The following is a 26118-nucleotide window of genomic DNA, read 5'->3' as shown; positions in this document are numbered from 1 at the left end:
TAGGCGCAAGTTGTTTTGGCGCAATTGTGTGGTTGAATTTGGCGACTTCAGACCACCACGTTAACACCACAAGGCAACTCCCTTATTTGTGCATACTTTACTGCCTTGTAAACCTTGCAAAGTTGAATAGATTTCGTTGCTGTGAAGTAGAACTCGCTTTCTCGAGAGCTTAGAAACTCGATCTTTATGCATCCACCGCTGAAGCAGCAACATTACAATATTGGGCCGCTTGGAGAGATCGTTTTGATGATACTCTCACGGACATGCGTAAACAGAAGTTGAGAATCAGAGAAGCGAAGATGAAGCTTTTCAGAGGACAGGGGTGGCACAGATGTCGGATGCGATATTGACATGAGTGGTTCAGGATGAGAGGTAGAAATCGAATAGTCTCATAAGGAGCGCGGCAAATGAGCCAGCAGTAAAGCAGGAAGAAGTCACTCACACCAGGGGCAGGACCAGGATGGACTTGTTTGTACTTGTAGTAGAACTTGCCAAAACAAATGAGACGTATCAAGTGGTCGTGCCCTGTCATTGTCCCAAGTGCTATGCCTCATAGATCATGAAAGATCCAAGTCTTCCATCAGATACTCAAACGTACCATCAACCTTCCTCCTCTTAGCCCCGACCTTCCCAGATCTCGTAGCACGATCAAAGTCAAAATGGACATCCCGCAATCGTTTCTCATCAGGTATGGACCCCTCATCTACTTCTTGCTCCCCTTCAGTCCTAACCACCCACTCCGCTACTTTCGCTACAGTCTTCCCTGTGTAGACTCCTTTGCTGCCTACTCTCTTCATCTCTTCTATTGCTTTCGTTCTTAGGTTTATGTCTCGACATTTCCTTGCCACGAAGTAGAGCGGTTGAGCCATTGCTATGTCGAGGGTGAAGCATGGCCCTATTGAGTTGGGTAGATTAATTTGGTGGGTGACAATTGTAGAAGACAGATCGATAATCATTTCCCACTGAGGTGTGTATTCGTCGTAGATGAGCTCATTGGAGTAGAAGTAGGTTGAGATTTTGATTGAGGCCACATAGTAGTGAATGAGCAAGATATTGGCGAGTGGATCCGAGATATTTGCGCAAGACAAAAATGTGTTGAAAAGGCAGTGCCATTGCTGGAGTGTTTGATTTATACTGGAGAATTCTGCTACGATCGCATTGGGTATTGGTGTAAGTGGTAATGTTTTAAGGATATTGTCTCCGTTTCGGCGGAGAAATGCGAAAGTGGCTGACATAATGGAGTTGACAGAAAGTTTGGCATCAGTCATACTCTCGAATTCTGTTGGAAGAGCAGGAAGATCTGTAGAGTTTAGGGTAGAGACCCCTAAGAACAACTCTTCATCCACGCTTAATCGAGTGAAAGCTGTGATAATATCGTCTGAAATAGTATCTTTACTATAACCTGCCGGAGGCGACATAGAGTGAAACGAGTTAGCATTGTGATTGGGTGGAAATATATTACTGAGACTCCTGATGATTGTTTCCCCACTTTGGTAATGAATGATGGCACCTTGCTCGTAGCCCTGCAGGACTTCGATCGCCAAGAAAACAAGACTGCCAAGAGCAGCAAGCCTCCAATCTATCGTTCGGTCTCGGAGTCTCTGACGAAGAGTCTGAAGGGCTATAGCATATTTCTTCGTGATGTATTCTGCAACTTCCGGCTTGTGCCATTCCAAAGACGGGGTGGTACCGTGAACCTGGAGTCGGCGGAGAGAGCCGATCGCTAGAAGAGCATGAAGAATGAATGGCTCAGAATGTGCTGCCTGTATGACTGAGCGCTGCCAAAAAAATCCGTTGACGTGTCCGGCAAATTCTGTTGTGCATTCAGAAACGAAATAATCGAAATGGTCAGCTTCGGTTTTGCTGCTTAATTGAAATAAACTTAGAGTGGCTCCTAGATTATGTGGCCAGTAGAGAGTTTCATGGAGCTTTAGTGATTGTTGGTCATGCGATGCTGCCGTGCTTCTTGGGGAAGATAGGAAGTCACAAGTGCGGCCCGTTGAAGAGCATCTGAGGCAGGCTGGTCTGGTTTGATCACATCTTTTCCGACGAATCCTGATCCTTGTTAGTATTCATATATGGTACCAGCTCGAGTACTCACTTGCATGTATCACATCCTGCCTTTGTGTTGGGTCCTCGACGACGTGCCTTCTTCGGTTGAGGTGACGAATCAGGCATGCCTAGCTACATCATCCGTACACTTTCTCTCATGCAAGCACAGATGTTCTATCATCGAAATGTCCGTCAAGGGTTCAAGATGGAGGTTTTGATGCGTGAGGGGCAATACGTCTTTATTGATCAGCAACGAGAAGGTAGATTTTGGACGGAGCACTCAAGTGAATTATGATTGGTCAGGGCGTAAAGGACTAAACGCTAACCCCTTTTCGGCTCTTAGTCAACTCCCTTTTTACTCTCGCTTTGTGGTTCACAATTATCAGATACCTGTTACTCTTCTTAGGTATATAAGGAACAGTATGTTCGAGCAAGTGCTCTCCTTCTTTTCGTCATCGTTCTCTCTCAAGCAAATTCCATTCAATTTCTTCCAATATGAGCAAACTTCTTACTGTATTCGGAGCCACGGGCATGCAAGGTGGATCACTTATACATCATATCCTCAACAGACCTGAGCTCTCCAAACTCTTCCAATTACGTGGCATCACTCGTGATGCGTCAAAGCAAGCTGCTGTGTCTCTCCGCGAAAGAGGTGTTGAGATTGTCCAGGCCGACCTCAGTGACCCGGTTTCACTCGAGCCAGCCGTGGCAGGATCCTATGCTGTATTTGCTGTCACAAACTGTATGAGTCTTCACCTCCAAGTCTCTTCAGATGCTTACTTTACCGTTTACAGACTGGGACAACGGCTCTTGCTCTGCTGCTATCGAAATTGCCCAGGGTAAAGCCGTCGCTGATGCTGCTGTCCAGGCAGGCGTCGCCCTTTTGATCTGGTCTTCACTCCCGAATATCACTGAGATAACCAATGGTGCGGTGACAACTATACATCATTTCGATAGCAAGGCAGAGGTCGAGACCTACATCCGGGGTTTGCCGATCACTGCCGCTTTCTTCATGGCTGGTTGGTATATGCAGAATCATAAATTTTTGATGCCTCCTAAGAAGGTATTCAACAACCTCGATACTCCAAGGCACACAAAGCTGACACAGTAATACAGAATGACGATGGGACAGTAGTCTTCTCGCAAACTTGGTCGCCCACTACCGTCGTTCCAATGATTGACATCACCGACACCGGCAAGTTCGTGACTCCAATCCTTCTGAACCCAGACAAGTATAATGGCAAAAGCTTCACTTGCGCTACAGCCTTTTATACTCCAATTCAACTTGTCGATGGTTGGACGACGGTGACTGGGAGGACGGTGACATATGAGCAGATCGGCTCTGACAAAAAGCAAGGAAACTTGACAGCTGAAATGCAGAAGCAGCTCAAGGATAGTACAGAAGGGATCAATACCTGGAGCTATTTCGGGCCAAATGGGGAGAAAGATCTAGAGTGGACACTTGCACAACTTGAGGAGAAGCTGACTAGCTGGGAGGAGTTCTTGAGAAACAACGAGCCCTGGTTCCCCGAAGCATGACCTAAATGTACTGTACCCATGATTGTGGGAGAATGACCCCGAATTATACATATATTTTTGTTTCTCTTCTCAATCCTCTTGACCAGCGGCCATGCCAAGTCCAAGTGATAAATGCCAGCTGCTGGATGTCAGTAGTGAAGTACTGTATTGTGCAGATAGTCTAAATCTGGGGAATGAGCACCTATTGTCATTGAGAACCGGAAGTAGTGCTATCCTCAAGCTGCTGCAAGAGAGCAGCTTCAGCTACCGCTTCTGCTCAAGCTCACATCTTTGGCCTAATCCTCAATGGGCTGCGATTCTGTCTTCAAAATGTACAACAAGCTCTTGGCTTATGCGAAGACATTTGGAAGGAGCGAAACCATCAAGGACGGCATAGCTACGAGCCTTTGGACGTTTCGCCACAGCGTTCGTGAGGAGCCTGTCAATGCCAATTTCTGTAGGGTTACGAGAGTTCTGTCGGATATGAACTTGTTCAAGACCGTAAAACCTCATCCCGTGGAGAAAGCCCTTGAACTTGCGAAGTATGCAAGTGATGACAATGACGTGGAAGAGTTCAAAAGACAGCGAAACATTGTCCTTGCCTTTCTGGAGCTTAAATGTCAGCGCATCGTGACAGCACGAAAGCCCTTGGCCGACCTCATCGAGGAGCAATCGAAAGTCTCGGGATTTATCAATAGGCAGATGATGACGACTGTCTATGATAGTGAGCAGGAGAAGACCGAGTAAATGACGACCATGTTACGTGGCACAATGCTCTTGGAGGAATATAGCAAAGCATTCGACCGGGATCCTACACAAGAAATCAAGATTCTTGTCAAGCTCCATGAGAGATTGTTCGACTCATATTATAAGCGTGAGAAGGAGACAAGAGAACACAAGCTTGAGGACTGCTACAAAATTATGAGAAGCTCTCAGATCTTGGACGATTGGCGCAGCTCGTTCGAGGAAGCCACGCAAGACATGAAAGAGCGACATCTGCAAATCCAGGCGACGAGAAAAGCATTACTCCTGTCTGACCTAGAAAGCGCGGATACCGGATTTGATATTGTGACTGAAAAGCGGTGGAAGAATGTACTCATACGCTGGACGGAAGAATCGGAAGATGACTCGGATGACTCAGCATGGAATTTCCTTACACGGCAGGAGTCCTGGGTTGGAGAATGGTATTCCATTTTTCAGACATGTCATGAAGTTGCGGCATTGGTAAAGGCTTACCTGGAGATGTAGCACCAACACCATGGCGTGCTCTAGCTGTAGCGTAAGCTCATTGAATCACATCTTGACCACATACTGCCTTACACTCCGTGAAATTGTATGTTCTCCGTAGCTCGTGCTCTCATTGTGAGTCCTTGTTTCCTTCTTAAGATCCCCATCGAGGCAAGTAGTACCTCACGTTCTCATACACCAAGAACGTCACCCAAGTAGCAGGTAAGACTCTCACAACATTCGTGCCCAAACCTCTGTAGAACCCCTTCCAGCCCTCTTCCCTCCAGATCTTAGCAGCAACTCCTCTAATGCCTCTCCCAAACCTCTCTTCCGAATGGTATGTCTGCAGTCTACTTCTTAAGACCTGATATGGGTATGTAACAGTCCCAGCAACAATCTTCGCAGAGCCACTAATCACCAACGTCGCCGTATTACCCAGTTTCTCCTCTTTCTGGCCTAAAGGTTGATCACGAGCTAGGTATTTCCGCCAGAGGTTCTTCAAAGGTTCGTAGACAGCGAATTGTACCGCACCATGGCTGTTGCCCAAAAGACTGACTCCGGCGCCTCTGTAGAAGCCTCTAACACCTTCGGTCTTCAGTACCTGTTTTGCACCATGCCACATGCTTTCATATGCTCCTTCTGTCCCCTTATCCGAGCTCAGCATGCGGGTTTTGAGCACCCATATCGGATTCGTGGAGAGAGTTATCACTGTCCCCGCAATGCCGGAAGCTATGAAGTAATCGGCAGGCGAAAGGACATTCCTGCTTTCTTGTGCTGTGGGGAGATGTCCAGGTGAGGTCAAGACATTCGATCGACGTTCGTGGAACAGGACAAGCTGTTTCTCAGCCAGAGATTTAAAATAGAAGAACAAAGCCCAACTACTTGCATTCCCCACCAGATTCGGCGTCAATCCTCGATATAAGCTTTGTATTGGTCGTTCGTTCGCTATCAAGGATCTGAGGATACCGAAGCCATTCCCGAGTGTAGCAGCTTCTCTTTGTACTGGCGGATGTAAGTCAGAGTCACAGAAGTTTTGGTACAAGGGAAGCTACTTTGCAGACGAGTCTTAATCACATCTAAGGGATGGACAGCGAGCGTGGAGATTGTACCAGCGGATAGGCCGGCGATCGTCTCGACCAGCGCGGGGGAGAGGCGCGCATGGTTTTCGGTCATAAGGGAGACTGTGTGGTTATCATGTTGTGGCGATTGTAGAGGGAGAAGAGAAGGTTGATTGAAGCTCGTCAAAATATTTTGGACTAGTGCCGAGGCTGACCGAGAAATACAGCATTTCTTGTGTCCAATCTCAGGAAGCTCTTGGGAGTTGAATCAATGGAGAGAGAGAGAGTCTTTATCAAGTGGTGATTGCACTGATATGTGCTATGGTACAATTATGCGTTGTTTCAATCCTCCATCCAGCTTAAGAAGCCCCATGCATTCATATTGATCCCAGGAACACCTTCTATGCTACAACATGATATGTGCTTTCCCCATACAACCATAGACATTCATTCCTCGATTATGTATCGAGGCAATCTGGAGTAGTCCGTTTCGTGATAGGTTCGATGAACTGGTGAGTGACGGTCTTATGCGAGAGGAGAGAAGAGTCTTCGACAGCATCTATTAGTATTCTATTATCAACAAAAAAGACAAGCATTGGCATACCTGATGAGAGATGGACGAGGCTCGCTGTAGGTGTATCCTGCTTGTATTAGTCCCTATGAACCCTAGATTGTGCAGAGATGCGAGCTATACCAAGGTAGATGATCAGGGGAAGGTAGCCACTGTAGCAATTAGCAAAAGCTCTAACAAATCTAGACAACAAGAAGCGTACTAATGAATAGCGACACGAGAGAAGTCAATGACCTTTCCGATGCGCTCCTACAACACAGTCAACAATAGCCCTTTCATCGACTGGCAGATGCCCAACCTTGGATTCCTCTGAAAGCTGCATGTTGACGAATATGATTATCTGAAGCTATAGATCGTTAGAACCAGATTCAAATCGAAATTGGACACCAAAGGATGACATACAGATTGGTAGAGAAGGAGCTGTGAATTCGTTGTCTTGATCTTTACTATCAGACGAAAAAGTTCAAGAACGACAATCGCAGATGCCCCTTGCTAGCTCAAAATTTTCCAAAGCTTCAACGCGCCTCGCGACCACTGCCCACCACGAACCCTCCCAACCTCCAAACCACCACCAAGATGTCTGGCGCACGGCACTGGTGAGTTCCCTTCCCTCTATCAAATTCTCAAGAGTCTAACAATGGTGCCCAGGGAGCAAGACAAGGAGGCCACGGTCTATATTGGCAACATCGACGAACGAGTTACAGACAGCCTGATATGGGAGCTCATGCTCCAAGCTGGCCGAATAGTGAACGTCCATTTACCTAAAGACCGAGTCACGCAGACGCATCAAGGATATGGGTTCGTGGAGTTCATTTCGGAGGAGGATGCTGAGTACGCTGCGCGGATCATGAATCAGGTGCGGTTATATGGGAAGCCGATTCGAGTTAATAAGGTATGCTGCACTCCCTTCCTGTCATCTGCCGGTACATGTGAAGGGGACAGTAAACTAATGAAGAAATTAGGCCTCAGCAGACAAGCAAAAACCCCTCGAAGTAGGCGCCGAACTCTTCATCGGCAACCTCGACAGCATGGTCGACGAAAAGACTCTCTACGACACCTTCTCCCGCTTCGGCACCCTCCAATCACCCCCCAAGATCGCGCGCGACGAATCTGGACTTTCCAAAGGCTATGGATTCGTCTCTTATCAATCCTTCGAAGCCTCTGACGACGCTATTGCGAATATGAATGGGCAGTATTTGATGAACAAGGATATCAGTGTCCAATACGCATATAAGAAGGATGGCAAAGGAGAGAGACACGGCGACGAAGCAGAAAGAATGCTAGCATCACAAGGAAAGAAACACAACGTCGTCCCCGAAATCCAACAAATGCCCGCACAGCTACTCCTCAACGGCAACGTCCCCGCGGCCCCAGCAGCAATGATGGATCCCTCAATGGGCATGGGCATGGGCATGGGAATGGGGATGCCGATGGCACCCAGTCCCGTCATGGGAGGACCACCCATGCCGCCCGGATTCGGAGGGCGTCCGGGAGGCTACAATTCTGTTCCTCCGCCTCAACAGCAGAGATCGAATGCTCCTCTTCCTCCGCCGCCTTCGGGGCTGCCGCAACGACCGCCTCCGTCGCAGGTTGGGTATGGGGCTCCGCAAGAGTTCCATCCTCAGGGTTTTGCTCCACCGCCGGGATTCCCGCAGGCGATGCCACCTGGATTTGGGGGACCGCCTCCGGGTCAGATGCCGCCGGGTTTCATGCCTCCTGGATTTGTACCACAGCAGCAAGCTGCTCCGGGTTATCAACGGAGGTAAGGAAGAAAGTTTAGTAGAGATATGAACAGAAGCAAGAGCGAGAGGACTCTCATCAAAGTCTGAGTCGCAAAAACTAGGATCTAGGCGTTCAGGAGTTAGTCAATTTGGGTGAGTGTCAGACATGCAAGCCATGGATCTCCCAATAACACTCCACAGCATACCACCATCACAGTACTCGTACATGAATACAAAAGCCAGAACGAAGTGAGTGAGGCACAGATGCGAAAATGCTTTTTGTCACATGTAATGTACAATAAACTCCCCTAATACAAAAGGTGGAAATCAGATCCACCACCATGCAATGCCTATGCACTTTCCCTTACCATTTCAGTGACTTTTCCTCCTCGCATCTTTCTTTTTTATGTGATCAGAATTTACGAAATCTCCCCACCATCAACAGCCATAGCGCCATTCGTCTCCCCAGCCGTGCCTTGAGCCTGGACTTGCTGAGACATGATCTCCATCGCCTTCTCAACCTCCAGATACCAAGCCTCTTCAACGGCAAACTTCCGCCTGAAGACTCTCAACCACCTCTCTCCCCACTGTCTGACCATCTTCTCGTCACCACTCGTCCCATCCCCGCTCTGGATCGTCTGGTCTTTACTTCCGCTCGCCCAGCCCGTAAGAGAATCTTCCATCAAGGCGAAAAGCTCCTTCATGCTCGCTCGCTCCCTCTCTGCTGTTTCTCTCAACATCTCCTTCTCAGGGGAAGGGCCAAGGACATGATGGGCCTGGACAACTCGTCGGACGTTGCGCGTGACTTTGTTCATTGTTGCGCTGACCATCTCGTAAACATGCGGCTCGCCCAATCTTGGACCTTCTTTCGCAAGGGCCCATTCCACCACAGTATTTGGGCTCAGGATGGTGTAGTTGAGGAGCTTATCCACAATGCTGACTCCGACTCCGGGTTGGTCTCTCCAGTAATTCATTACAGAGTCGACGATTTGCTTGCGTGCTGCTGGAGACACGGGGCCGAGTGCAAGAAGACGTTCTCTGCAGCGCTCGATAAAGTTGAGGATGTGGGACATTGATTTGCAGCCAAGATAGCAGATTGCTGTCATGTATGCATCAGTGGACAGGACGAGAGGATCAGGGATATGCATCTCGACCGCCTGGGCGTGGATGCGGTCAATCACTGGTTGGATTTCGTCTTCTGGGGACTTCTTGCGAAGGAGTGCCAGGATTTCTTGACCTTCGGCGCTGAAAGGTGTATCTAGCTTTATTAGAAATTGCTCTTGAACAGCGAATGGAAATCTTACCTGGATTCGTATACTTGAAGTCAGGAGTATCCTTCTCCTTCTCTGGTGTGATAAGCCGTTGATAAGGAGCAGGTAGAGTACCCTTGATTCGCTGAGCAAAACTCAACCGAATCTCCTTGTCCAAAGAACCTTGAATGAAAGCCTTCTTAGGATCCAAATTCGGCAGCTCAACATCATCAATCCACTCAGTCCACTTCCAGGTAAAGCCAAAGTTACTCAAATGATGAGCAAACCAATCCATGAATCTGTAGCTGAGCTCCAAATCCATGGAATCGACACTTCGGTACAGGTAGCGGATGGCTCTGCCCAAACTGGGTGCGATCGCAGCCGGTGCAATCTTGCAAGACTCGGTTAGGACGGAATGATAGTACACCAGCTTGTGCTCTGGGGTAGGAAGCTGGAAGAGTTGAGAGAATACAGCATCAACAGCAACGTCCTCGGGCTTCCATGTTGACCTGTCACCCTCAATATCTCGTACTCTATCAAAGGGGGTAGCCCGCTTGACGAAGGTACCAGGTGAAAAGTAGCAATCGATATCAATAAGAAATCGAGCGGTTGCTGTACGGTTGTAGTCCAGAATGTTGATAGTATCAACAATGGCATCACGCAATAAGCAAGACGCAATATCTGAAGTTGGTGGAACCGTCTCCACATCCTGGTTTGCGTACACCGAGAAGTACAATTCCGGGAAGAGTGGTCTTGGCCCAGCATTAACGACATCCGGGAGGACGATAGAAGGTAAAGCATGCATGGGCGCAGGCTCCTGGCTAGTTTCTTCTAGGACTCTCCATGGTCTCGGAAGACAAGCCAACTCCCAGCCATTGGCTGCCTCGTTCTGTAGTTGCTTCTGGAGCAGGTTGAGGACTCCATTCGGGGATTCTGGCTCCTCCTTTCCGTTTCCAGGATATGGGTCGACTAAGGCTTGTAAGACGTGAGGCTCTAAAGCGATGATAGCCGTATTATCCACCATAGCGGTCGCTTTGTCCTGATTGTCCCTTGCCGAAGAAGACATAATGTATGGAATCGTGAAGAGAACGATCTTGACCAGTTCTGGACCAATCGTCTACACCCTAAATTAGCATGGCCTTGCCAACACAACTTCGAGAAACTCACCTCCTCATTATTGTCCGTCTGCAGATCAACCGCCTTCGTCAAGAACTCCTCCAACACAGCCCACACACCATCAGCCTCAAGCAAGCCCTGCAGCCCACCCAAAAACTTCATTAAAAGCTTAACCTCTCTCCACTCTCCCCTCGCAATCGCCTCATTGACCTTGATCCCCGTCCTCTTCAACACCTCCTCGACCATCTCACTCTTCAAGGTATTAACGACCACCACCACCGCCGCCACAAATGGGATCTTGAACGGCTGCTCAATCACCAACTGTATAACCAGATCATAGAACCCACTCTTGACATCCTCATCCTCAGAGTTCTCTGTAACCATCTTCGCAATAGCCATGACCTCATCCTCCACGCGCTTCAGCGGAGATTCCGCTATGGCCAAGAACTGCTTGCGGACCCGCGAGGACAACGGCTCTTCGTAGCGGCGGCGTTGCGGTCGGCGGTCGTAATCATCTTCATCTATAATTCAAGCTGTCAGCCAACAACGACAGCAGCAGAGGGCTTGTCGCAGGAATAAGGCTTTACCTCTGTATCTCCTCTTGCGGTTATTGTAGCCTCCGCGACCACCGCGGGGGCGTTGATCGTAGTCTGCCATTGAGGTTCAATGGTTTGCGGTATGGCGGTTGCGAAATATTGTTGGTGTTGATGTCTGGAAAATAAATAGGGTGCTTGCGCAACGCGAAGCTTAACGCCAGAGTCGCTAGCCGCGTATCTGCTTGTACGCTTAGTCAGCCGTGCCCCCCCGAATGAGCATTTTCACCAAGAGTTGGCTTTGCCGCAGTTCTGGACCTGGATCTATTTTAGGAACATGATATCAGATTTTACAGGTCGATCTTAAGGAGCATTCACGCTTGTGGGGAATGTAGGTCATTGGTGTTTCAACAAGGCTCCGAACGAGGCTCCGCAGGGAGCTTCCGTGAGGCTCATCTGGTTGGTTGCACATCAAAGAAAGTCTCACGGTAATCAGAAAGGAGGAGGGGAATGTCAATTTGAATCTCAATCCCGAGTATGGAAATCTTTGATGATCTCTGCCAGCCCAACCCCTTTTGATAGCCACTATTGGCACAATTGACCAGGTAAAAGGAAAACGAATCTTTTGACCATGCCAGCCCAGGCGATAGACACCCCATCGCGGAATATTAACCCATTCCATGCAATCATTGAACACAAGCGTGCCATCAAATGTAAAGTACGCCTGAATCTTTGGGATGTAGAGAAAAAGGAAGTCCAGCCACCCATCCATCTGTTCGCTATCGAAAGGGGCGCCAAGTAGTGGAACACAAGAAGAATAGAAAGCAAAGGCCGAATCCTGGCATGCAGAAAAAAAGTCTAAAAGAGGTCGAATGGGAATAGGCTCATCAAAACCATGATCCGTGGCCAGTCGGTGGACTCCTGTTCACAGGGAATTTCGCCATTGGAGACCAGGAAATGCCGTTGCAGAACAGAAAGCTCGTCTTCAACGAAAATTTCATCTCGCGGGTATTCTTCCAAACCACAATAACGCATAACCATCATGATCCCATAATCTCGCTGTATTCTTCCGTACTTCCACAATGATTCCCAGCCGCATCCATTAGAAACGACTTTTGCGGGATCGGGTAATATGCTGCGGCGGATGTCGGATGCGAGACGCTCAGAAACATATCACTCCTCGTAGAGCTATTTTCCGAACGACAGGAAAAGCATTTCTTCGTGAATCGTCTGCGTGAGAGAATCTCAATCCAGTCTCGCCATCATCTCATCCTTCGACATGGGCGTCAAATTGTCAATGTCCAGACCTTGAGCCGCCAAGTTTGCTCGAACGTGTTGCGGAACCAGCCGATGATTGAGCTGTGGGGCTATCGAGAGTTCTACGAAAGTTAGCGGAGTCTTACTCTGTTGGAATCAGTATACATACCATGGCGGGTGAAATTGAACAACGTTGGCATATCCTTGACCGGACCGTTGGGATGACGAGAATCGGGGAATCTGGTTGATGGATCTCGCAACTCATCAAAGAAAGGGTGCACCATGGCTTCAATGGCCGAAAGTCGCTCAGTGGGAGTATACTCTAGAAGCCTCGAAATGAGCTCAATCGCATTCGCATCAGCCTTGCGGAACACCTTGTTAAACGGGTGCGGCTTGATTTGCGGGAATTTATGCTCCATGTAATTAGGGTTCATCGTACGGATTTGATCGCGCGTTGGCGTACCCAGAACTTTAATGATCTCAACGAGCTGATCAATACCTGACTCTCCAGGGAACAGTGGTTGGCCAAGCATCAATTCTGCCATGACACATCCAGTTGACCAGACATCTGTGCTCAGGTCAGAAAAATGAGGGGTAGAAAAGTGGGGACTACTCACCGATCTTGGTGGTATAGTTGGTAGCACCGAAAATCAGCTCTGGGGCTCTGTAGTATCTCGAGCAGATATAAGAGACGTTTGGCTCATTCTCCACCAATATCTTTGCGCTGCCGAAGTCACAGAGCTTCAGAACACCAGTGCTTGGATCCAGTAACAAGTTTTGAGGCTTGATATCACGATGGCAGATGCCTTGAGAGTGGATGTAGGCGAGGGCGCGGAAGAGTTGATAGATATAGAGCTTGACTTCGAGGATTGGCATGGTCGTCTTCATCTTGTTGAAGTATCTCGAGGCACGGTACACAGTCTCTGGGACGTACTCTTGAACAAGATTGAGGTAGACCTCGTCCTTCTGCCGCAGCATTGTCAGTTATCATTAGGTACAGAAGTGGTCGGGGGACGTACTCGTTCACCATTGGAGTAGTAGAAGGCCTTGAGCTCGACGATGTTGGGATGACGAACAATGCGCATGATCTGGAGCTCACGATTCTGGAGATTGTAAGTCAGTAACTCTCATTCGCACCAGAGATAATTCATTGCGCACCTTGAATCGCTTGTCCTGGAGCACGCGCTTGATGGCAGCATCCTCGCCCGAAGGTGAGAGCTTGGTCTGGAACACGACGCCGAACGAGCCATTTCCTACGATCTTGCATTGTGTATATTGCATATCTCGAGTCTCTCCCGTAACTCCATCCTGGACCTTTTCGCGAATCACCTCTGTTGAGCAGGATTAGCAATGATCATACGTCAGGGGAGCTCGAATCATCGTACCTCCCATCCTCAGACTCGAGAAGGCTGCAGGCCGATTTTGCGACATTCTGGAGCCCAAAACAACTTCGCTATCGCGAGTGCGGAGGACTAAATGCTAGAAGGAATGAAAGGGGAACTGGTTGAGTCTTCGTGAGGTCCGTGTTGGGCAATTGAGTGCAGTGTTGATCAATGCCAACGACTCTGCGATTACTGGGTGAAGAGGAGCGTAACGTGACGGCGGTCCCACCAAGATTGATTCACTGTATTTGCTTCTGTAGCGGATCAGTAGCCGAAGTGAAACTGAGGCTGAGGAGAGAACCAGTCAGAAGATGCGATGCAGAGAGGGTTGTCGAGGCAGTGGAATGTCGACCTGGATTGCGGGCGTCAGAGGAGAGCAGTCTGGATGGATTGTGTTGGTGTGAGGTTGAAAGTGTGTGGAGGTGCTGCTGTTTGATGAAGTAAAGGTCAGAGTAGTGAGCGAGTGCGTAGTTTAGGTAAGGTGCAGAGTTCCTTGGCCCGAAAGACTGGCTATGCTCACGCGCTCGATTTTTTGAGATGAGCAGTTGGGACTAAACACTGACTAGGACTAGGGACTGGGGGGGTTTTCGCGGGCGCTGGTTGGGCCACGGTTTGGGCTCGTCACTGGTCTCTGGTCTCTCGCAGCGCAGAGCTTCGGCGGACTGCAGGCGTACGAAGGAAGGCTCACACGCTGGCACTGGGTCGTCCGTCAGGAGGCGAGCAGAGGAGGAGCAAGAAGGAGTTGTGGTTTGTGGTTTGGGTTTCGCGGTGTCGTGGTTGGAGGGAAGGGGGGGAATTCGATTTGGGTACGGCGGACTACAACTACCGTCAACTGGAATTCAATACCGTGCAGCGTCGTGCAGTGGTGTAGCGTGTAGCGTGTGCGTCGAGCAGAGTGGATACTGGTCAGGTCAGGTCAGGTCAGGTAGGCTGTCCTGTATGCTGGTCTGGGAGCTGGCGGGCCTGGTCTTGGTACCGGTAGCAGCGCAGCGCAGCGCAGAGCAGTGCAGTCAGTATTGAGTCTCGCAGTCGCTGGCAAGGCAAGCAGGAGCCTTAGTTAGCAGATCGAGCAACGGCGTCTGGGCCGGTTCGGTTGGGGTTGGCAGATACCGGCGAGGGGTTGCTTCTGTCCCTGGGGGCTGGTATTTCGAGATGTGGAGTCGGGATTTCGAGGCAGTCTGATTGTCGGGAGCAGTTGCCGTCGAGAAGGCAGGAATATTGTGGGTTTGGGTTTGTTTGGGTTTGGGTTTAGGAGCAGAAGGGACTAGATTTTAGGAGGTGCGGTGGTGGATGACGAGAAGACGGTGCGTGAATATTTTTGATCATTCACGAGCCCGCGAAATGGGTCCTGTAAATCATCGACTGGATCACTCTTGTTGCTGCTGCTGCTGCTGCTTGCGGGTTCGCTTAAGAGCGTTAGCGCTGCTCGACTGACTGAATTAACATCCTCATCCATTCCATCCTGTCTGCCTGCACCACTCCGCGAACAGGGTCGCGCAGGGGATCATGAGCGAAGGCAAAGATCCCCCTCTCCTCTCCAACGCCTGTTGAGGAGGCATGGCATGCAGCAGGGGGGGTCGTTGCAAGCGCAAGTGCAAGGAGCACCGACGACCAAAATACGTGTTGACTGTGTCTTGCGTGTCTCGAGCTGCGTCGATGGGAATGCAGGAGGATCAACGGAATCATAATCATAATCTTTAATCGAACTTCGCACAGCACTCACTTACTCCCTCAACTCCAGGAATGGTTTACACTACGCGGGCTGCACTGGGACTGGGACTGGGACTGGACTGGCCTGGCCTGAAGCTGTTGCGGGAGCAGATCGCCGGCCGTTGCAGGACGAGGCGTTTAGTACAGCACTTGGGAGATGTTGTTGGGTCACCAACTGCAAAGCACAGAAACAAAAACCAGGCCGGCACGGTATGAATAGCAGCTCTGCCATACTACCATACTGTCATGCCAGACACACAGCACAACTTTTAAGTTTGGTGTTGACGACCGTGCAGGGTTTACGATGATGACTTCCACGAAGGGATCGAGCAGAATTGGCTGTGGATGGCTGGGGTGAGAGGTGGTTGGCTGGAGCTTGGGATGACCAGTTTGACTTTGAGGAGGGGCAACGGACCCGGAAAAAGGCTTTTGATGAAGCAATCGATTATGGAATATAAAGAACTCAGGGACGAGGTATACCAATTCACCTCGACTAATCACGACTCTCATGCCACTCTCTCCTTGGAGCAGGTCGACGACAGGCAAATCTCAGAGCCGGCGACAGTCAGAGCAACGAACAGTATTGTGGTCTCTTCCTTCTGTGCATCCCCAAACAGGAGCGCAGTCAGGAGTAGTCAGAGTCATCAACAGCATCAAAAGCCAAAAGCGTCGGTAGGTATCAAAAGCATCATGGCGTCGCATCCTTTCTGCTGGATCCGTCCTCACTCACGTATCCTGGCATCTCAATGCCATGCCATGCCATGCATCCGTTTTGCCTCTGCCTTTGCCTTGCGGCGGAGCCACAGGTATGTATCAGCGATCATGGGACCATATCTGATGCTGGACCAGCACACGCCACAGCAAAAATCGATAGGGTCGCTCATCTACGCCAACACTGCATCTCTCTTCCACCCCCCCAAAGCAGACATAAATGCATAAGCGCATCATCCACCAGGACCAGCGTCCTGCAAATGCACTTCAAGATCGAGCCAGCTGGCTATAATTGGCTCATGGAACGCTGTTGGATCTGCAAAGAGCTGAAGCTGATTACCGCATCAAGTGAGAAATGCATTACACTCATGGCGACCTCCAGGAACAGTACAGAACAGACAGGCTAGGGAAGTCGAGAGCCGTGATGGGATCAGAGAACACAACATCATGCAGTGATGCGTCTAAACATCAACAATCGTGTACGAGTCAACACAAATGTCCATATTGAGGATTCGACAATCGGAGCCTGTAAGCACGGAGATTTCTCGATATTCGAGTGTGATTTGTATACCCACCGGCCTGGTCGAGTCTGAACACGAGGGAGGTACATGTACAGCAAGTACATGCACGTTACACAGTAAGTGATATTTGTACTCACCACATGTGAACAGCTTGAATTTTCGCTGGGCCCCGTTGCTGGGCCTTGAGACATAACGTTGCCCGTTCCACAGATGCAATCACGACGGCGCTCATGTACGATAAGTATCTCAATCTCGAGTCATCTACGGTACCTGATGAGTACCGGTGGACTAGCAGCTTCATGTTTGCTGGGTCTCCTCATTCATCTTCAAGTCCCGGGTCAAGTGCTCGAGTGCTCCAAGACAATGGATATCCGCCGACAGCCACAGCCTCCAATGTCTTGGATCGTGGTCAGTCAAGTTGCATATCGAATAACACTGAGTAACAGCACTCCATGATCTACTGGTGATGCCCTTGATGGAGGCTCACAGCATTCGGATAGATCATTGAGCACAGGCCAATTCTCGTTGTCGACCCGCAGCCTCGTCCGCCTCATTCGCCTAGTATTCTATCTGAAGCTCCTATCCGTTCGGCGTTGTGCCTTGTGGGCTGGCGGCAGCATCTCACCCTGAAATAATTTTGACAAGCTCGTGGTCTGTGGATCCAGAGGCAAGACAAGGACCAGGAACCAGCGAACAAACCTCCGGCTGGCACCCGCGGATACCGGACCTCAAAGACAGAAGGATGCAAATATCTGCTGGGCTCGAACTGCGAAGCTTGACTCCTTGAGGACTGAGGAAGTGTGTGAATACGAATCACTCTCCAAGTCTGATTCAGACAGGTCCACGCAAGTAGTTTGCCAAGCGCCATGAAGCGCAGTTTGATGTCTCAGGACTCTGCTGATCACCAGCACGGACTCCCTCCTCCTTGACCTCACCTCTTGAACCCGGGAACGAAGACAGAGACTGCGGCAGCCACTACGGCCAATAGGGACACTTACCAGCAACATGGGAATCTCCAACTTCAGCATTAACCTCAAGGATTCCTCTCTCTTCTTGGGAATCTGGAAATATCTTCGTCTCCTGCGTCTCTCATAGCCAAAACTCGTACAATTTCCTCACTCTGCTGGCCATGATCCACTTGCAATTTTCAGTAGTCACGGGTCGTCAAGCGCTCATGCTCGTATGGTAAGGTTCTCGCGATGGGCAATGAGCAGTGATCTGAGGATTATGACATGGATTTCCTTTCACGCGCTGACATGATGGGTTCAGCCACAAGCAAGCCATGAAGACCAGGGTCAGTAAATAGCTGCGCACTTGTGGCCAACGGTGAGGCCAAATGGAGGCCGGGTTTGCGGGCGGAGGTCCACTATTCATACACATTTAACGCTCCAGAACGGCTCGTGACCGTCCCCCTGTCTGGATGTCGAAACGCATCTTAGAGCCACGCCGCCATTATTATTCATGAATATTGCCTTCTGGCTCTGGACACTTTAATCATCTGCTAGACATCCTGGGCCGTTTGTGCCGAGACCATCGCTCTGCGAAGCCTCTCCTGCACGTCTGCAAGCCACCGCCGTCGACGAGAGTTCTGATAAGGAGAGGGCTGGTAATCGTCTCAATCCAGGCCCACGCCCGCAAATAATTGAGCCTCGGACAGGTAAGGCAAGACTCGGGAACTGAGACAAGCCTTCCGATCGAGTTCACGGCATCACAGCGTGTTCCAGCCTCAGCAGATGACTATGAAGTGAGGTCGTACATACATCTGATAGCAAGCAGCCTTCCAGAGTCACCACCTGCAGGCCGCCAAGCGGAGTGACGAACTGCAGTGGCACCGATGGCACCGAAGCAGCCATTCAACGTTCAATGGAATCTGGTAATCTGGCACGAGTTAGGGTAAGACGGCTAGCTACTCATGCATTGCGTTGAGATTATAGACTCTCGGGTTCTCACAAATACACGTTACGTGCTGCAAGCACGCTGCACCTGAGGGAAAACGATCATAAAGCAATACATCTCCTCGCACAACCTCGAAGCGCACAGCAGCAGAAGAAAGCAAAAGACAGAGAGGCATGTGGACAACCTAGCTGGACAGTCCAGCTTGCTCATTACCAGCGACTTAGCGGGTGAACTTGCCTGACGTCTAATTTGAGCTTTCGTTTGCCATTCTGGCCCTCTGATTCGAGGTCAAGGATTAACCAATCACAGCACTCAATTGAGATATATTCGAAGTCTTATATGAAGGCGACACCAGATGCGCGCGAGTAATGGAGCGTGACGACACTCTGCAGACGTCTCTCTACTCCCGTGGCCTCTATCAGGTTCTGGTTCTTACCAAACAACGAAATAGCATCGATGGGAACCAGAGCGGCTCGATATACTATTATTTTGTGGGACTGAAGAGGGGTACAGGTATGGCCCGATTTTAACAAGGTGGGGTACGGATGCGTATTGTACAGTGTTTTGAAGGAGCTCGACAACACCACGATTAACCACAACCGCAATGCGACGATGCTCATCTCGCATTATCGTCGTCCTCATCCTCCTAACAGATTCGGCCACCTATCTCATCGCCGCAGATTTCAATCACATTTCAGAAAACGCAGTATTCAACCCGCAAACGACATGCACATCAGCAATTTCAAATGCTCCGCCTACTTAGCCGTCTTCCGCTTCTCCATCCAGCAGCAGTTCTCATCGAAGAAGATCATCATCGCCACCACTCACCACACCCCTTTTCAAGCTGCTCAATGGTAATCTTTTCAGACAAGCTTTCTCATACAATACACGTGAACTCTGACCAATCATAACATTGAGAATGATCCTCTTGGCTCGTCTCCGTGTCCATCCCGGCTGAAGTGTGTCCTTCTTTCAGCGACACGCATCCCACACGGCTTCCCGTACCCAGATCTTGCATTCAAGTAAGGCCGTGCCACCCTGAACGAGATCTGAACCTGGCGACACCATCTCATGAATTATCAATCATCATACTGAGGTTGAGGCATATTTTTGCTATACAGTACAGTAGCAGCAGGAAACTAAAGGCGACTAACAGGTAAGTTGCAGACTGCATCTCCAAGTCCAGCTCATGCTACTTCCTTGCTGCCTTCCGCCCCGTCCCACCACCGCGCATGTCATCTTAGGCTCGCTCACATACTGCAACGTACTCTATCAAATCTCACATCACCTCTCCTGTCCATCATTCCCGCCTTATCCTTCCAGAAAATACCCAACTCCACGAGCCTATCAGTAATAGACCGGGATCTTCTATCTCACTGCATCAAGCCCGAAACCATGGCTGGCTTCAAACACTGCCACCAAGCATTGCTTTTTTTGCTGCTCATTCCTGACATGTGCTTCTGCATCACACGTCCCATGACCGAAAACTCTAACGGGTCACGTGCGTGAGTCCTGCAGCGGAAGCTCCCAGATGGGCGGAACGGAACGGAGAGTACCTCCTTACCAATGTATATCTCCGAACCCTAGTCTATAATTCTCCACTGCATCCCTTTTCAGCAGAACACTTTTGCTCCGTGGCTGGTTCTTTATCGTCGTGCAGTAAGTATCTTGATCTGCTTATCAATGTTCATCTCTCATCAATTATACTTCGTTCCTCCATGAAACTCTGATCAATTACCGGCATATACTTGCTTGCCATTCAAATCCCTCACTCCATCAAAAACCTTCCTCTCCCTCCCTTCCAAAAAATTCCTCAGCTCTCTCTCTCCCACCGAAAAAACGAGACCATAAATCGAACCACCCCCACTAAAACACACCTACATACATACATACGTACATAAACATCGCGGGGTCCCACCTCCGTTCACATCTCCATCCCATCCCATTCCACCCCACTCGCAGTTTTCCCGGGAAATTTAGATACTCCTTCCTATATGCAAGCATGCAAGCAAGCAAACCCAGTCATTGGAAAATACGTGGTCGTACCTGACGCTTGCTTTGCTCTGCCCTATGGGTTATGCATTTCGCTAAGGGGCCAAGACATAGGTAGGTAGGTAAGGTATTTTGAGATGAAGTGGTTATTTATGATGAGACGAGACAATCTGTCTTATAATATTGAAGATGAGACGAGACATCATCCGGATTCCGAAATTTCTTCAGCGCCAGAGACAAGATCATGTTTCCGTTGCTGAGGTCTCGCTTTCGTGTTTTACTGATTTGTTCCTTGTCTTGGAGATTTTACTCACAAGACATCTCACGACGAATCCCGGGTTGTAAGACAGACAAAAGACCAGTCTTAATGGGAAAGAGGTACCCTTGTTAGAAGATACTCGGGAGTGGGATTTATTTTCAGCCCTATTTTATATGTATGTGGTCGGTTATGTGGTGGAAGATCGTGAGGGTGTGCATTTCGAGGAGTTGCGCATGGTACACTATTCAACAATTTCTCGGGACTTTTGACCGGAAGGGAAAAGAAGGACGGGCAAACTAGTGGAAGATGGTGTGGAATATAATATTGCCTTGGGCGGAAGATAAGTAGTGATGTTCATTTGCTCCGAAGGTCAACGGGTACAGGACTTCATAGACGAGAAATTGGTTGCAATGAAAGAGTGTATGAAGATTTTCCATTCATTGACTGAGGAGCCATACTTCCTTCCCTGTGATGCAAAAAGAAGTTACTCCCCTTACCTCTCTTCCCTCGCTTTCAAACCTTTGCTCCCAGATTCGCCCCTCAATCTCCATCGCCATCAATCCCTGATGTTTTCCAACTCATCATGAATCGATTCTTCGAGCTTGGACAGCATATCCAAGATGTCGTCACGCAGTCAAGCTGTCAAGTCTCCATCGGAAAAGATAAGAATTGTACTTACGTTGTAGTATATGATAGGCCTATCGGCTATCACAAAGGAAGATCTGCGCACTGATGGAGAGAAAATGGTCCTGCAAACTCGTTAGCAAAGGCTCACCAATAGTCATTTCTGCCCGGGAAACTCACCGAGAACTTCTCGGGAAGAGCAAATCGGTATGCTCATGAGATGCCGGATGCCAAGCATAGGGATGGAAACCTTGAAGAAGTTGCCGAAATCGTTGGCAAAACGTGCTTGGAGGCTAGTAGAAGAAGATGTTGTTGAGCCACCCAGTGAACTCGTAGAAGTCGTTGATGAGAGATCGAACTGAAATGTATCCAATCCAAGATCTGGACCGGACTGGTTTGGACGCTTGCGTTTGAAGTATCGTGCTTCCATTGGCAGTGTTATCGTAAGCGTGTACTTCATTTGCGCTATGTACAACGTCGCATATACCGTTGGTCGGAGATAGCCATGCCCGCTGAGGGGAGATGGGTCTTGGCCAGCAGCATATTCGGGCATCTGAGGGTTTGTGAAGGCTTGCGTTGAAGTGCCGTGCCTCCCTTGATAATGCTGCTGTAAACGTGTACTTCATTGGCGCTATATGCAACGTCGCAGGTTTTTTTAAAACAAGTGAGTCTATAAGAAATCAGGTCAGCTTCGGTGACCAACGATGTACAAGATGTCCAGGGTAGGGTAATTTACCAGAGAGACTATCCTGGAGGTTCTGTAGAAGTCTTGTATTCCACAGCTTCCTCTAGAACGTTGTCAGTGTATGGCCAGCTCAATTGGAGTTTAACTTACAGGACAATCTTGCTGATAACCCTTGCCATAAGTCAACCAACTCCTCCCCTAATACCGAAATATTGAGGCCAGATTGGTAACCGAGACTTGCTGCTGAGCTGACGATTCAATTAATCCTTTTCACCTGAGAGTTATGCACTCAAAGCTGCACTGTGCCGATCGGTTGCTGGATTTGCGTTGTTGGCTGTGTATGGGTCTGGCGATGAGTGAATTGTGTAAAACGGGGCGACCTAAAGAGGCCCGCCCCATGCCTGAGCACCAAGACTGGAATCTTCTGCTCAGGCCTGGAGCTGAGAGATTATCTTTGAATTTCGAAAGCTGGGCTGTGTCAGCATACTCGGCAGATTCGATCCGGCAAAGCTGAACTTACAAGAAGGGATATCCACGGTACTAAGCCAGCTTCCATTGTCAGTTTGCGTGTTAGCTAACAAACTTGGCGATGCGATCTGCTTGCATGGCCCTGATAACAAAAGTGACCGTATTTTAGGAGGCCCATCGGAGTGTAGAGGTATTGAATTGTAAATAGCAGCTAGCTATCTAGGGCTCAAAAGAGGACCTGATATTGGCATGACTATGTTTCGTTAGCATTTTCTGGAGCGGTATCTGAACGCCTCCTAAAAAGAGACTTGACAGCTTGACTGTGATGAGCTAGAACGGTTGGAGATCTGTTGCGTTAATCTGGAAGGTGTAAACACGTCAGCATGAAAGGTCTGCGATCCATTGTATCGCAGAAATCGCGTCTGGGGAGCCGGACTGTCAGCAGCGGAAGCAGTCTAAAGGTGAGCTGGCAACGCGACAATCTCGTCTGGAGAAGCTTAGGATCCTGCGCTTTAATATCTCAAATTGCCTTGAGATTCTCTTAGGTGCGTTGCTTCATTGGCGAAGTCGAGTCTGTCTAGGAAGTTGAAAGTCAGCGAGGTGTTGAAATAAGGTTGATGCCGAATCAAAGGAATGACAGGAAGCGCATTGAATAGTTCAACCTGGGGAATTGGAACGCGAGGATGATTGAATGGGAATAAAAAAGACTACAAGAAAAGTGCTGCGCTCACCATTCGAAAGATTTTGTGCCGCGACGCTGAACTTGATGTCATGATTAGTGGCTCAGATCGAGGAAGTGTAATCTTCCAGGAAGGGAGTAAGGAAATAAGTAGAGTGAACAGCTCAATCAACAATGAATGACGCGTTGCTCGTGTAGCGCTTTGAAGAAGGTGTAGTCGAAAGAAGAAGATGGTTGTTATGAAATATTGGAAGTGGGCGAGAAGCAGAAGGTGTAAATAATCCACGAAATGCGCTAGTCTCGCTTGGGAAATAAGGCAACGAAGTTGAAGGTGATCTGGATGCTAAGTGGAAGCTAACAACCCCCAGCAGGTTTCCTAGCAGTGTGAGTAAACTGTTTTGCGTTGGTTGGTTGCCAAAGGAGCGTCTTTACTGCCGTCTGGCCTGTGAAGAAGCTTGAATTTGCATTTAATTAACCTTAATTATAGTGGAACAGCAGCTTGCGAATATCTCTGTGAATGTCCCAGCAATTGAGGACTTTTAAATGCTCAGAGGCAGTAAGTAGAGTCACCATGAACTGGACGAAACATTAAACTTGGATGTTCATTTGGAACCATAGCAAGGTTCTGTGTAAAGCGACCTACTTCATGACAGCATAATAACGGCTTGTTCAAGATGAGCTGGGCATGGAACAGCAAGAGCAGGAAACATGCCAGCGCATCACAAACATGTAGTGTAGAAGGTAAATTTTCAACAAGATCTGCTGGCTTTGGACCAGACTGTTGCACAAGGTCTTGCTCACATCATTTGGGAATAGAGTCAAGTACGAGGCTAGGTGAAACGTAAACGTGGACACCAAGTCTTGTGAAGAGAGTCTCGACACAACAGATCAATCGAGATATGGTCTCAAGGTTCATGACCACAATAATAGAATGACGCTTTCATCAAACTCAGATCTTACGAGATTTTCGTTATACCTCTCAAACGACTTCATTAGAAACGTGATATCACGAAAAGCAAGCGAGTAATTCATACAACATTTCTTTTCCTTTTGTACACAGGTTTTTACAGTAGCATGTTATGCCAACCTGCCCACATAAGAGCAACTATAGTACAATTCATCCCTACCATATGACCAAAGTTCAGGGCCAATACGCTTGCATTTACCGCCCAGAGATGCACACAACAACAAAATGAAAGTCTATGATCATCAAATCTTTCAGCCGTCACCCAGTATGCAGAAGACCTTTCCAGGGATGACGATCAGACGACAAGGTGGATGGACTCCTAGAGAATATGCCAGACGATGTACCAGAATGAGGTCGTAATAAGACAAGTGGGGGTCGAAAAGGAGGTTTTGGTAGTCATCCGATATGTTCAAGGTAGTCGGTACAAGCGCTTCGTCGAGGCATTATGTTTCGATTAGGTAAGAGCGGAGGGGTGGGTTCGAATGGGAGGTTTGTTTAGAAGGGAATCTGAGCTGGAGCTGCGCCGCCTGCCATTTCTTGTTGCTCCTGGAGCTCTTCACTGCCAGCTTCGATAGAGACTGCTAGTCCAATTTTGGCTTGTTGCTAAAAGACATTAGAATGAATTACAACTTTTATGGGCATAAGACATACCTTGAAGTGATCCATATCAGCGGCAAAAGTCAACTGGACTGGGGGAGCAACTCTCTTCTCCAATAAACAGCTCAACTTGCCAGTAGAATCCACTTGTGCTCTGAAAGTTGACATTCTGAAGTCGTACTTGGCACCAACAGTCGTAACACCTTCCTTTCTCATTGGTCCTCCCATCATTCCACCAGCACCAGATAAGCCGGCGAATTGAAGATTTAGATCAACACCAGCCTCGACCTTGTCCGTCAATTTTCGCCAGTATGATGTGTTGACAGCTCCTCCAGCAGCCAATTGAGCGCTAGCAATCCAATCACTGCCCTTGTACTTTGCGCAATACGAGAGAGCGGTCTCTGGCCCTGTATTGAGAGCTGCTCTTTGCCAGATTGCTTCCAAGCCTAGGGCGAGATTGGGAGTAACGGATTGCAGGTAGCTACCAATGAATATCCCGGTAAGTCCGCCATCGATCATAGAAGGGTTCAATGTCTTCAGCGAGGCTGTGAAATCGTTCCCAGTATATTCATTGTCGAATTGTACCATGGTTTGAGGACCAGCCATCTGGATCTGAGTCTTGGTGACCAATGACGGTGTCCATCTGTAGTTGAATCTCGTTGAGAGCTGTCCTTCATTGTCGATATTGCCTTGCATGAAGATCTGTGAAGCTTGTCAGTACAGTTGCTTAGCTTTGCCGCAGAGAAGGCTGTATGCAGCAAGCCGTTGGGATACAAGATAACAAACCTTGTTGGTGCCAAAAAGAGCTGCAAATGTGTACGGCGGCAGGCCCTGTGATCCCATGGAGAATGCATGAGAGACTTGGAATAAAGGAGAGATGCTGAAAGCCTTTGTAAGATCTGCCCTCAGCCCCGAGAATGTATAATTGTTCAGGAACACATCGCGTTGAACCTCCCGCGCAATGTTCTCTACTGTGCCTGGATTAGACAACCCCAGAGCCGCCCTCCGCTCCGAGAAGGATGTGTATGTATCTGCCAGAGCCACTGCGACCGCGTTGTTGTACAGGAATCCCAAAGGAGAATCCTTCTCCAGCGCCATTGTCGACATGTTGATATCGTCAAGGTCGTATCTCAAAGGAAGGATTAAAGGGATTGACAAAGCGGAGAGGAAAGACTGGAGGGTGAAGGTTGGTGATGGGGTTGAGACTGGAACGGTGGTGACAAGTAGATGCACCTGGCTCATGCCTTTCTCAACTTGAACTTTTTTCGAAAAGGGAGCTGTCGGCGTCAGGCATTAACAGAGTACGCCAGGCATTACGGGTATA

At 48.9% G+C, this 26118-nt stretch overlaps 11 protein-coding genes across 11 annotated transcripts; 4 read left to right on the top strand and 7 right to left on the bottom strand.

Moving 5' to 3' along the window:
* Positions 1–455: 455 nt before the first annotated feature.
* Positions 456–2292, bottom strand: LY89DRAFT_682930 (uncharacterized protein). The gene is made up of 2 exons (XM_018214604.1): positions 2102–2292; positions 456–2055 (listed from the first exon to the last, which is right to left on the bottom strand). Exons 1-2 carry the CDS (start codon positions 2176–2178, stop codon positions 558–560), a joined length of 1575 nt encoding a protein of 524 aa, XP_018074499.1. The 5' UTR covers positions 2179–2292; the 3' UTR covers positions 456–557.
* Positions 2293–2547: 255 nt separating this feature from the next.
* Positions 2548–3591, top strand: LY89DRAFT_580636 (NmrA family transcriptional regulator; the record flags this gene model as incomplete). The annotated part of the gene is made up of 3 exons (XM_018209070.1): positions 2548–2794; positions 2847–3115; positions 3169–3591. The coding sequence occupies 3 exons, from the start codon at positions 2548–2550 to the stop codon at positions 3589–3591; spliced, it is 939 nt and encodes a 312-aa protein (XP_018074498.1).
* Positions 3592–3900: 309 nt separating this feature from the next.
* Positions 3901–4818, top strand: LY89DRAFT_731371 (uncharacterized protein; the record flags this gene model as incomplete). Its single annotated transcript, XM_018219568.1, has 2 exons — positions 3901–4313; positions 4362–4818. The coding sequence occupies 2 exons, from the start codon at positions 3901–3903 to the stop codon at positions 4816–4818; spliced, it is 870 nt and encodes a 289-aa protein (XP_018074497.1).
* A 133-nt stretch (positions 4819–4951) lies between these two features.
* LY89DRAFT_731370 (mitochondrial carrier protein-like protein) lies at positions 4952–5970 on the bottom strand (the record flags this gene model as incomplete). The annotated part of the gene is made up of 2 exons (XM_018219567.1): positions 4952–5799; positions 5850–5970. The coding sequence occupies 2 exons, from the start codon at positions 5968–5970 to the stop codon at positions 4952–4954; spliced, it is 969 nt and encodes a 322-aa protein (XP_018074496.1).
* Positions 5971–6380: 410 nt separating this feature from the next.
* On the bottom strand, positions 6381–6748 carry LY89DRAFT_731369 (Tom7-domain-containing protein; the record flags this gene model as incomplete). The annotated part of the gene is made up of 5 exons (XM_018219566.1): positions 6381–6402; positions 6460–6496; positions 6550–6578; positions 6629–6675; positions 6725–6748. 5 exons carry the CDS (start codon positions 6746–6748, stop codon positions 6381–6383), a joined length of 159 nt encoding a protein of 52 aa, XP_018074495.1.
* Positions 6749–6962: 214 nt separating this feature from the next.
* Positions 6963–8470, top strand: LY89DRAFT_682925 (RNA-binding domain-containing protein). The gene is made up of 3 exons (XM_018214603.1): positions 6963–7318; positions 7389–8300; positions 8349–8470. Exons 1-2 carry the CDS (start codon positions 7064–7066, stop codon positions 8190–8192), a joined length of 1059 nt encoding a protein of 352 aa, XP_018074494.1. The 5' UTR covers positions 6963–7063; the 3' UTR covers positions 8193–8300; positions 8349–8470.
* Positions 8380–11232, bottom strand: LY89DRAFT_472300 (uncharacterized protein). The gene is made up of 4 exons (XM_018207775.1): positions 11101–11232; positions 10565–11034; positions 9452–10514; positions 8380–9405 (listed from the first exon to the last, which is right to left on the bottom strand). The coding sequence occupies exons 1-4, from the start codon at positions 11168–11170 to the stop codon at positions 8567–8569; spliced, it is 2442 nt and encodes an 813-aa protein (XP_018074493.1). The 5' UTR covers positions 11171–11232; the 3' UTR covers positions 8380–8566.
* Positions 11233–12291: 1059 nt separating this feature from the next.
* On the bottom strand, positions 12292–13734 carry LY89DRAFT_695675 (glycogen synthase kinase-3; the record flags this gene model as incomplete). The annotated part of the gene is made up of 6 exons (XM_018216776.1): positions 12292–12425; positions 12473–12871; positions 12921–13269; positions 13323–13406; positions 13462–13634; positions 13689–13734. The coding sequence occupies 6 exons, from the start codon at positions 13732–13734 to the stop codon at positions 12292–12294; spliced, it is 1185 nt and encodes a 394-aa protein (XP_018074492.1).
* Positions 13735–15559: 1825 nt separating this feature from the next.
* On the top strand, positions 15560–16468 carry LY89DRAFT_472281 (uncharacterized protein). The gene has a single exon (XM_018207774.1). The coding sequence runs from the start codon at positions 15741–15743 to the stop codon at positions 16332–16334; it is 594 nt and encodes a 197-aa protein (XP_018074491.1). The 5' UTR covers positions 15560–15740; the 3' UTR covers positions 16335–16468.
* Positions 16469–21314: 4846 nt separating this feature from the next.
* Positions 21315–22262, bottom strand: LY89DRAFT_666956 (uncharacterized protein; the record flags this gene model as incomplete). The annotated part of the gene is made up of 5 exons (XM_018212946.1): positions 21315–21368; positions 21454–21479; positions 21579–22005; positions 22135–22186; positions 22234–22262. The coding sequence occupies 5 exons, from the start codon at positions 22260–22262 to the stop codon at positions 21315–21317; spliced, it is 588 nt and encodes a 195-aa protein (XP_018074490.1).
* A 1999-nt stretch (positions 22263–24261) lies between these two features.
* On the bottom strand, positions 24262–26040 carry LY89DRAFT_682918 (uncharacterized protein; the record flags this gene model as incomplete). The annotated part of the gene is made up of 3 exons (XM_018214602.1): positions 25581–26040; positions 24849–25496; positions 24262–24800 (listed from the first exon to the last, which is right to left on the bottom strand). Coding segments are annotated over exons 1-3 (1071 nt in total), but the record flags the coding sequence as incomplete, so codon positions are not given.
* Between the last annotated feature and the right edge of the window lie 78 nt (positions 26041–26118).

The sequence above is a fragment of the Mollisia scopiformis genome, assembly GCF_001500285.1.
Source record: "Mollisia scopiformis unplaced genomic scaffold LY89scaffold_7, whole genome shotgun sequence".
Lineage (NCBI taxonomy): Eukaryota > Fungi > Ascomycota > Leotiomycetes > Helotiales > Mollisiaceae > Mollisia > Mollisia scopiformis.
Note: the sequence above shows the minus strand (reverse complement) of the source record. Positions and strands in the feature narration are given on the sequence as shown.